General features: G+C 34.1%; 1 protein-coding gene across 3 annotated transcripts in view; it reads left to right on the top strand.

Annotated features, from left to right (window-relative positions):
- The window catches only part of PKIB (protein kinase (cAMP-dependent, catalytic) inhibitor beta), an 89,993-nt gene extending 79,378 nt beyond the window's left edge, over window positions 1-10,615 (top strand). For all 3 annotated transcript variants that reach the window (XM_012720715.1, XM_012720717.1, XM_004673823.2), the window contains 2 exons: window positions 6,897-7,073; window positions 9,895-10,615. In XM_012720715.1, coding sequence (XP_012576169.1) covers window positions 6,897-7,073; window positions 9,895-9,962 — 245 coding nt within the window. In that variant the 3' untranslated portion in view covers window positions 9,963-10,615. The remainder of the gene's footprint in view (window positions 1-6,896; window positions 7,074-9,894) is intronic.
- Window positions 10,616-11,104: the final 489 nt, after the last annotated feature.

Genomic DNA, 11,104 nt, shown 5'->3' on the forward strand with positions numbered 1-11,104 from the left:
TGTCAGTAAACACTAAGATTGATTTATAAGCAAATTTCATTTGTGTAGTTGCTAACCAAACACATTTATACCAACTAGTTTGTGTGACTCCAAGGTGATAGAAAAGTAATATATTTGTGCTTGTGATAAATGTGGAAATATAGTTAACTGAGAAGTTTAATATCTCATTGAAAGTTGCAAGTCAAATAGACAGCAATGCAGGAATCAACTCAGTTAGGTTCATTTTTAGGTAGTCATGTGGACTGCTTAACAAACATGACTAATTTAAGGACAGTCATACCAAGTATATGTTGATACAGGTCAGAAATGTCATTGCTTGGACTTTGGCTTTTTAAATCTTTACTTGAAATAGTTTTCTTTTGATTATATGTAAGTCTAATTATTTGAGTAAGTTGTAAAAAATAGGAAGTTGTTCTTAGCACAGAGATGTGTGACCAAAGAAGACAAATTGTTATTAATCAAAAGCAGTCAATCTAAAACATAATGTTATATTTTAATTTCATTATTATCTTATCCTTGTACTATGTGAGTATAAAGTGAGTTGTACTGATAATCACAACAGTATTTGGAGAAGTGGAATAAATATGTAGTTTCTTAAAGTAATTACTACAACAGTTATGGTTCACATTTACACTTAAAATTTTTGGATATTAGTAAAATAGTCCTATTACTCTATTACAATGGATTTTTCTTTTTGAAGCTAGATAAGCATATTTAAACTAAAGATTTTCTGAAATGCATGCAATTTAACTTAAATAGCTTAAGTCTAAGCTTACCTACTGCTTTAAATTGAAAGAATAAATATGGAACTATTTTTTGTCATAGATGCATTACTCTCAATAATAATTTCAAGCAAAGAAAAGTCTGGATTATACAAGACTCTATTTCTCCCTTGTTGAGAATAAGAAGGGTAAAGGAGATTCAGTTGAAAATATTTATGCTGTAAGTTTTGGTTTATTGAAAATGTCAGTGGATTTCATTATACAAGGGAGAGCTGAGAAATTATGAATTGTGTGTAACTGACTTCAGGTTAGCAACTCATTCAAAATTAATGAGTCCCTTCCAGACTGGCCAGTGCCTAAAGAGTATTAACTATCCAGATGCCCCAGATGATAATGGTTCTCTATGAGTTTTTACATTGACTGTATATGATTGTTAAAGTTGGCCACACCTGCAAGTCATTGTATTTTCCATTTGTTTACACCCTGCCTCCAAACTTCCTTTAATGTTAACAAAATTCATTTTAATATTTAATAATTGAAACTTCAGTCTTTATTGAGAACATTAAAAATTAGAAACATCTTCATTGACAGCATTTGCCTGCTCATAATTTATAGGTATTGGCTAGTCAACATTTATTTATTGAATTTATTAGATTACTGTTTCGGTCCATCCACCAGACAGACAGTAGTCAGAACTAACTTCCTCTTCCTTCTTTTATAATGATGTCATTAAAATCACTTGACATTTTCAAGCCTCCTGTCTCATTAAAAGGGAAACAAGTTTCTCAGTACCTGCATTTAATCCCCTAAGCAGAAAGGCATGTTCATTCTGAGACAAGAAGAATACAAGGAGACCCCATGAACCTCAAAATAGTTTCATTTTTCCACTTATGCAAATTTAGTCCTTGGGCATTTGTGGACTTGACTCTTTGTGCTCCTTTTGAAATCTGGATAAATTTTGTGTCCAAGAGCAGTTGGAAATTTCAAAGATGAGAAGAGGGTTGTCTGAGAGCAACCTTTCTCTAGCGTCTCGTTATTCTGTCTCTGAGGCCCCCTCAATGCTTTGTTCTCTGTGATGCCCAGTTTCAGTTTTTTTTTTTTTTTTTGAATTAACTACTCCCTCCTCTGCAGTTGTTGGGGGACTAACTAATAAGGGGCCTTCCCAAGTTTTTAGAGTTAAAGTCCTTGTATTTGTGCCAAACTCCACAGTACTATAGTGTAGCACATTGCATATAATTGGAGCTAAATACTTTTAAAATTAAATGCAAATACTTCATCAGGCATGCTCTCATACCTTAATAAAATTACACATTTTTTTATATGAGTCACTAGTGTGACTCATAATGTAATGTGAGCAGTAAATGAGAATACAGACAAAATAGAGAAAAAGGATGAGGTTGATTCCTTCCAAACAATGTTAATTCCTCTCAAGTCTGGTCACTCAGAAAGAGAACTAAAAAGGTAAGAGATGAAAGGTCAAAACTGTGTGTGATATAAAGAATAGGGGGTGCTCTGCTATGACATAGAAACATGTAGAATTACTTTCATTTAAAAGATTATTCAACATAACACTCTGTGCCTTGATATCAGACACTCCATATAACACACACACACCACTTTAGAGAAGGTACTGATAAAAAGACAAAGACTCTTATACTCAGCTGTTATATGACTACATTGCAATTTCTGCATCGGGAAGGTTAGACTACCTGGTCACTTTAAATTAAAAATCCTATAATAAAGGGGAAATGTAATGGGCCTTTGGGAAAGCTATAAGGGTTGAAAGAAATACTTACGGCAAACTGATGCCCTATAATACTTCATGGAGGATACATGTTGGGTAGGCTTTCTAGCAGGAACCAAAGAGGACAGGATGGACAGTCAAACAACACCCTCACAATCAAGGGGGTTACAAGCTTATTACAGTTAAATCGCTAGATTTTTTTTTAACCTCAGTGTGTATTATTGTTTTAAGAGGCCCTATCTCAGTTTAACAAATGCCATTTTACTGCTGTACTTCCTTTATTTGGAAAGATTAATGAAAAATTAATTTGACTTTATATTTAAAACTTATGGATCTAAACTGTCAAAAATTCATTATTGCTAAAAATATCGCCTATGTGTCTACTGCTATATGTTAAAGCATTTATACATATTAATATCAAGTAAGAATTTAAATATAAAAACAATATGTGTGTCAATAGCTAAAATCTACTTTAGTTTATACTTGAGTCACAGAAATACCATACATGGGGGGATTTTTAAAGAGAAAGTTCTCTAAGTTAAAAAAAATAATTTGTACAATTATACATTCCATATAAGCTCTGTTTAACCTAAAGTGGTCTTCATACTTAGGTGAAAAGGTGATGTATTAAAGGATTTACATGTTGAACACTAATACAGTAAGATCACAGGAGAAAACACTTCTTTGTAGGTTCTTCTCAGGATGCACAAGCAAACAAATTAACGTCAGACACATTCATAGAAGAAGAGAACAAATTTAGTCACATACTTATGGAGAATTTTCTTGGCTGTAAATTCTGAAGTAAAAGGAACAAACAGAGCTATATCTTAGGGAAATGGGGTAAGGGCTGGGCTGTCAGTGAGGAGAAGGGCTGACCACAGATGACAAAGCCTTACCTGTAGATGTTTGCCCTACTCTAAGACAGTTTTCTTCCATAAAATGTTTGTTTCTGGAGATGGCCCTAACTATGGGTAATTAAAATTCTTTAAGGTTATGGTAACAATTTTTTCCCAAGGCCCACAAAATCTCTGTTGACCTCAGTTGCACATATGAAGGTAAAATGTATTGGAAACATTTGCTCTGGTAATCTTGTAAAAATTCTGTCTGAATATTTTCAGGGAGCTCAATCTTATAACACTTTTATCTTATTACTATTAAAATTGAAGTCAAGAAAAATAAAAGATTAGAAGGTGTTTTATCTTAGTAGGCTGTGATTTTCTCTGATGAATCTAACACAGGGCCTAGTTTTTAATAATTTAACGGGGGGGGGGGTTCACTAGCTGAATAAATATTCACTAGCTGAATAAATATTTTTGTTAGTTCACATTAAGAGGTGATTGTTATCCTTCTTTCACCTGTTTGAATGAAATTTGTCTACTCCAAAAAAGAAAATCATAAAAAATAATTGTAAGAACTAAAGAAATCTAGCATAGGATATTAAGATATTGAGAGCTGGAAAGAGACAGATAAAACATTTGGTTATCAGCTGAGACCAGTGTGTCTCTTTCTCTCTGTCTTTGACCAAGAAAACCACCAACTTTCCAAAATGTATGTTCTTCCTTCTTTGTTATTTTAAGTGTGTGTGTGTGTGTTTTTCAAATAGACTGATTCATACCACAAGGGAACTGATTTAGTGGGTAAGAAGTTTATTTCAAGACTTACATGCATAATGAGTAGTGGCTTCACAGTAGGTGATGGGGTGAGTGATCCAAATCCACAAAGTAGGGAAAAAAAACAAGCAGTGTTGCAAATTAAAGTTACATCAATGAAAAAAGAGGAGAAAAAGGCATCTACCTTTCCATCTACCTTCTTACTGTCTTAGCTTCTACATCAGGAAGCTTGAGAAAGAGAATTGAGATGTTTGTCTATAATTTACTAACAGACTCTTAGGCTCTTTTGAACCTATGGAAGATGACTAGTGATTTTACACACACACACACACACACACACACTCCCTCCTTAAGTGCTCTGTTTAGCTTGAATAACTTAGTCCTCTTCTATTGTGTTATGTTACTCTTTTCTTTTATTAATAATTTGGAAATTACAGAGATGCTATTATGTGTGTATACATACATATATATGGAGAGAGAGAGAGCTAGACTGTGTAATTAATGGTCTTTGTTAAAGTGTCCTAAAAATTGTGTATTTTCAAAATAATGGGAAATGTGTTCCAGGCAATCGCATTACCTTGCTGTGGGCATGCAGGAACTTCTGTAGAATCTCTAAATATCCAAATGGTTTTAACTCCTGTAAACAGCCACAGTTGACTAAACAGAACTCACCCTGATTCTTGTACTAATTCTGTAGAAGAAAAAGAGGAAGAGTTGCAAGTGAGTCAGCTGCTCCAGTTAGTAAACATAAACACAGTTTTACTTCATAAGCCCAGAAAATGAAAATAACCTGGAAGTTAGTCTCTCCTTTGTATTTCATAATAGTATTTCCTCATATTTCTATGTGTTATATATATTTTAAATGTTGCAAACTTTTTGAAAAAGCAACATGTATATTTATATAGTGTTAGTGTGCATGTGTATATATGTATATATATATATATATATATGTATACACGTATGCGTGTGTGTGTATGTATAAGCCTATGGCAAAACAGCTGAATAATAACTTTGGAGGAGGGAGGGGCTTGTACATAAAAATTTGCTATTTTTTAATAAATTCTAAAAATATTTTTAGAATCTTTCTATGCTAGAACATGTGTATTTTTATTTTTGCTGTATGACATTCTTTCAAGGCTTTTAAATTATGAAGGTAATAGTAATTTATTACTAAGTAAAATATTAAGGCAGTATCAATATATTAAGGCAATTCTCTTCCTTTCCCTGTCCTCTCATTTTCAAGTAGGATTCTTACTCTTTTCACAAAGATGAGAACACATTAAATTCATTATTTCATCCCCCCCACACTCTAAATGTTACTTTTTAAGTTTGCTTTTATTTCACAGATCAGCAACTATGCAACTTTAAATAAGCCGCTTGATCTCTCACATCTCAGTTTCCATGTCCCCAGAGTAAAAGTTATTCTTTATAAGATTACTAGAAGCTTTAAATGAGCCAATAGATATGACAATGTTCATTCAATGTTGAAAGAATTCTGGCTTCCTACTTTGAAAACTCAAGAGATCTTTCAGTAGGAAGCTATTTCTTGTTAGAATTAAAAAAGGATATGTAGGAGGATGGTAGCAGAAACAAAAATCTAGTGAAATATGAACAATGACACCAATAATTAAATGTATGATAAGTTAGTGTTTCTACATACTTGATCTCATTATTTCTTCACAAGAATCCTATAAATTAGGCTGATTTTTAAATACCCATGCTATAGGGGAGCACTGTAATTTGTAATTATACTGAATGACCAATATCACCTTACAAGCATGAAATGGAGTGAAATTATTTTTGACTAGTAGTGCAGCGTTCTTTTTAACACTCTATGCTCAATTCCAGAGAGAGATGTCAAAGCCAGGGAATGGACAAATACTAAAAAGGAGTCTAACTGATTTCAAAATTGTGTTAGCAGATTTAGTTTTCTCAAATGTTTCATTCCTAGAAAAGAAGACAGTATCTGGAGAAGTAGCCCCAACTGAGGTAGCCCATGCTAACCTCAGTGTGCTGTGGCCCAGGACAGTTGCAATTCTAATATCAAATGTACCTTATTGTGCTACTATTTCTCAAGAAAACATCACACAAAAGAGTAGTTTTAGAGTAAGGAAAGCCTACTATCTTCCTCCCTCTAGAGTGAATAATCTCTTGAGAATTTCAGAGGCAATTGCTAGAAAGGTAAAAGATGCTGAAGAAATAGTAATAATTGTGGGTTCACTGGAAGACTGGAAAATGCAGAACAGATCCTGCTCTCCCCAAACCTAATGGTGACACTAACGGAAATCAGGTCTGAGAATAGAACAGATGGAAATCCATGATTGTCACTGAGGGAAAAAATCTTGGAGATCAAGTTAAACTTGTTTCTAAAGAATAAGAATAGAGTGTATTCTGTTTGATCCTACAAATGATCATGATTTGGTTTCAGCCTGGACATTTGGCTACAAGCAAATTCTGGTCGGCAGTCTACCGGAGTGGCGAAGCAAGTCGGGTTTTCTTTTCTTTTCCAGCCTTGCTTTGGCTTATCCTTCTATACAAAAGCAGAACAAAAGGCGAGAGATTACTGTACCCTGAAGCATCCAAGTGGCTCATAGGCTCAGGGTTATTTATAGCTCTCTGGCTCATACTGAGAACTTCCTGTCTATTCAGTGAATGTGAGAATGTGCTCCAGCACTGTTATTGGAGACACAGATGCAGCGTGTGATCAGTGATTAGATTCTCAAGCCTGTTTTGTTTTTGATCTGTTGTGCTTTGGCACCACTTTGCAAATATTTCCCTCGGAACAGGTTCATCCTCTTCATGTGCACATTTTATTTGTAGATGTTGCTATGAGGACAGATTCATCAGAAATGACTGAGGTGGAACATGTGATCACCAGTTTTGCAGCTTCAGCAAGGACAGGCCGCCGAAATGCCATCCCAGACATCCAGGGTTCAACTGCGACAGGTGAACTCTCAAAGTTACCCCTCAAACTGGAGAACCTCTCCTTGAAGAAAGGTAACACTCAAAGTCTCTTAAAATCAGCAGCACTTCTCTCTTCTTAATCAGTCTAGAAATTTTCTTTGGAACAGATTCTCTTTTAACTAACTGAAAGCACTTTTTCTCTTGTTTACTAAACCTGTTGTTTAAGATGAAGTCGATTTTTCAGTATTTTAGAAAGAGAACAATTTCTTTTTATCACATGGTATGTTTGGATATTTATTTATTTAATTGATAATTTATATACAGTTTATATACAATTTATATTTCTCATTTCAGATGTGGAAAGTTGGTGGGTTTGAATTTTGTACACTCAGAAATTATGGTGAAGGACTATATTAAAACTATATTCAGTTATATTGAAAACACCAGACAAATTCAAAAAGTAGCACAATAGTGATAACTCTCCAAGACTACATAACACTATACAGAAATAGCCGTTTTCTTGCTTGGCTTCCTTCACTTACTCTCTACATTAGAAGTAAAAAGCAGTCATCACCTCTTTAAAGTGATTATTTCCTTTTCTCTTTATCTTTTAATATATTTCTAAACAATTACTATTACATTTCAAAGCCAAAAGGTACTTGAAACCATATTCCATATTTTAGCTGATAATCCCGAGCTAGATCCTGCTAGATGATCTCAGAATAATGTTTATTTGGTTGTTATTATGAGCTGCTGGTTGATTTCATAGCAAGAGAAATACTTAAGGGGACTTCACCATCTCCTCATTAGCCCAACTTAGAGAAAACAGAGCTGACAGCTCTTCTCTGAAAGCTCTAAATACTTCATGGGTAGCTTGATTAGAATCAGTGATAGCAGTGCTGCTTAAATAATTCTGAACGTAATTTAAGTGTTTCATATTTCCTACTGGCTCAGAGTACCATTTCCTATCAAGACTGTTTTCCTGTGAGAGTTGTTTCAATAAACATTTATTAAGCACCTGCCATGATAATCAGAAGGCAACTGAGCATGATTGCTATGATTCAGACCCATTCTGGATCCCACTTCTCATTTCTGTTTTGTAGCAAAACAACATGTCTATTTTTTCTGCCTCCAAATCCTTTGTCCCAGTTCTCTAATCCTGATAAGACTTTCACCCCACCACTCCACTGCTCTTTCAAGATCACATATAACATCTCTGATAAAATCAGTGGTCTTAGTCCTCATCTCACATGGTTTTCTAGAAATTTTCTCATGGTTGATTTCTACTTCTTCTAAACACTTTCTTCCTTTACTTACAAGACAGTCTATTCTCTTGGCTTCCTTCTTTTATACTGGCAGCTGTTCCTGAGATTGTTTTTCCCCAGTCTCTTCATGAATGATTTGTACCAGCCTTTGGACAACTCTGTAACCCTCCATTTCTTTGACATCATCGAGTCTCACTGGAATAATGATCGTCCTTCTGGTCACTCACACTGTGGTGTTATCTCCAGGCTGGAGTCCCTCTGAACTTTACCCTCATAGACATCTCTGACTGAATGTTATAACAGTAAATTTCAAACTTTGTGGGCACTACAGTGAACTCCAGATATATTCTTTGAAACCTTTTTCCAACCTCAGTGAATAATACTTTCAAAATTCCCACCTGCTAAATTCAAAAATCATTCAAATTATTCTTGTTCCCCACTGTCACTTACATGTTACATCCCATCCATTTGCAAATAAAGCCAGCTTTACTGGCAAGACTGGCTCAATAAAGTGCTATTTTTTTTTCCACTTAAAAGACCTACTCTCTCAGTACCTCTCTGACCCAGTCTCCCATTCCTTTTACTTTACTCTGCATTCCTTCCTGTATTGATGCCACTCACCTTACTGTTTTCTTTGCTTGGCATACACTTTTCCCTGCTATCCAAACAGCTAACTCCCTCATACCCTCAGGCATTTCTTCCAATGCCCCCTTCTCAGTGAGGCATTCCCAGACAGGCCTATCTAAATCCGAAGCCTCCAGGTCCCAAGAATTCTCAATAATTCCTGCTCTTCAATTTCATCCTGAGCATATATCACTTCCCATACCCACATATTTTACTTTGTTTATTGTGTGTCATTTAGTGGTACAAGATCACACCCTTCAGGGTCTATTTGCATACCATACCCACCAACAAGGCACTGAAAGTCCTCCACCATAGCAATTGTGCCTCTTTCCTCTATGTTTACCCTACCCCTTTCCCTGGGATTCTCTTAATTTTATGGTCAGATTTCTAGGGTCATTATTAGTTTGATTTTACTTAATCTTTTGTTTGTTCCCCCCCCCCTATATTCTGCATGAATCTAACACCATCTGATATTTGTCTTTCTCCTTACTAATTTTGCTTAGCATTATCCCCTGCAGTTCCATCCATATTATTGCAAAAGTCAAGAGTTATATTTTATAGCATAGTAGTATTCCACTGTGTATATAAAGCACATCTTTCTAATGTACTCATCAATCCTTGAGCACTTAAATTGTTGCCATAACTTGGCTGTTATATTAAGAAATAGCGCTTTAATAAACATAGGAGTGCATATATCTCTTCAAATTAATGTTATTGCATTCTTCAGGTATATAGTTAGAGTTGAATTATTGGATCATATGGTAGATCTATTTTTAATATTTTGAGCAATTTTCCATAGGATGTGGATCAGCCTACATTCCACCACTTGTGTGGGAGGACTCTATCTCCAGACTTTGGACAATACTTTTTTCTATACTTTTTGATATGGGCCAGTCTCATGGTGTGAGGTGGTAACTCATTATGGCTTTGACTTGCCTGACTGATAAGTGACAATGAACATTTTTTTGTCCTGTTTTATTCCAATATGTTTTAAAATGTGTTTCAATGAAAATTGCTTTTTATAGATGTAATAAAAAAAGATGAAGAAACAACACAAGACCAACTGGAAAAACCTTCAAATGAAGAAAAATGAAGGCTCATAACATATTGCAAGTGCTGACTTTCTGCACTTTGAAAGACTTAGTGGTTCTGCTATCCTGCGGTGTTTGATCTGGTAGTAACTATGGTAACATTACAGCCCTAAGCAACATGTGTATTAGATAATTTTGGTGTAATGCTACTACTTGGATTGCAACCATGATGTACAATATAGGTTATTAAAAGTCAATTTGCTTCCAAATTGCACACAAGGAAAAATTTAAAAAAATGGTCCCTTTAAAAAATACTGTCTATAAACCCCAAAAAACCATTGTTCTCTTTTGAAATTAATTTGGTCATATATTTTTAATTACATGCTTATGGTAATGGGTAGACCATTGATGTGAAACTTCGTAGAATTTGTAGCAAATTATGTTTTTGGTGAGAAGGGATAATAGCATAATCAAAAACACTTGAATAGAGTATATTTGTTCTTAACCAAAAATATCTAATTTTCTCTTACAAAGATTTAGAAAAATAGCAAAGTTTGATAAACCAAATTTTTCTCTAGGATGTTTTTGTCTGATATATTTTGCTTCTGGTCTGTGCATACTGTGATTTTACATGTGGGCTCTTAAAATGCAAAATATGTGACAAATTGTTTATATAGAACATGACTATTAAATGAATTTCACTATCTTCCTTAACTTTGGCGTGTATTTGTGCGTATCTTTTACTTCAATGTGAATTATGCAAAACATTTTACGATTTGTTTCACACTGTCTTTTCTTATTCTTAGTACTTTTGTATACATGATTTGATTCTAAAATAATGATGTAGGCAAGCTGGCACAATACTTACTTTTAACATACACACACACATATTTAAATATATAATTTAAAAGGAATAAAAACAAAACCAATGCTTTATCAAATTTTTTGATTTATTAGATTTTAAGAGAATAACAGTATATTTAAATTTTTTTGACAAATTTATTTTCATATGTGAATGCAGTTATATTTTATTTACATGGCCATATCTATATATAGTAATCATACTCTCTTAAAAAATTACTACTAAGGAAAATGTTAAATGTCTTTGCACTATAAATCACCTGCTGCTTGTTATTTCATTGACAAAGTTTTCTTGGATATTAAATATCTACAAAAGGGGTAGATTTCAAATGACCTGATGTTT

This window comes from Condylura cristata, unplaced genomic scaffold (assembly GCF_000260355.1).
Source record: "Condylura cristata isolate star-nosed mole 26May11 unplaced genomic scaffold, ConCri1.0 scaffold00001, whole genome shotgun sequence".
Taxonomy (NCBI): Eukaryota; Metazoa; Chordata; class Mammalia; order Eulipotyphla; family Talpidae; genus Condylura; species Condylura cristata.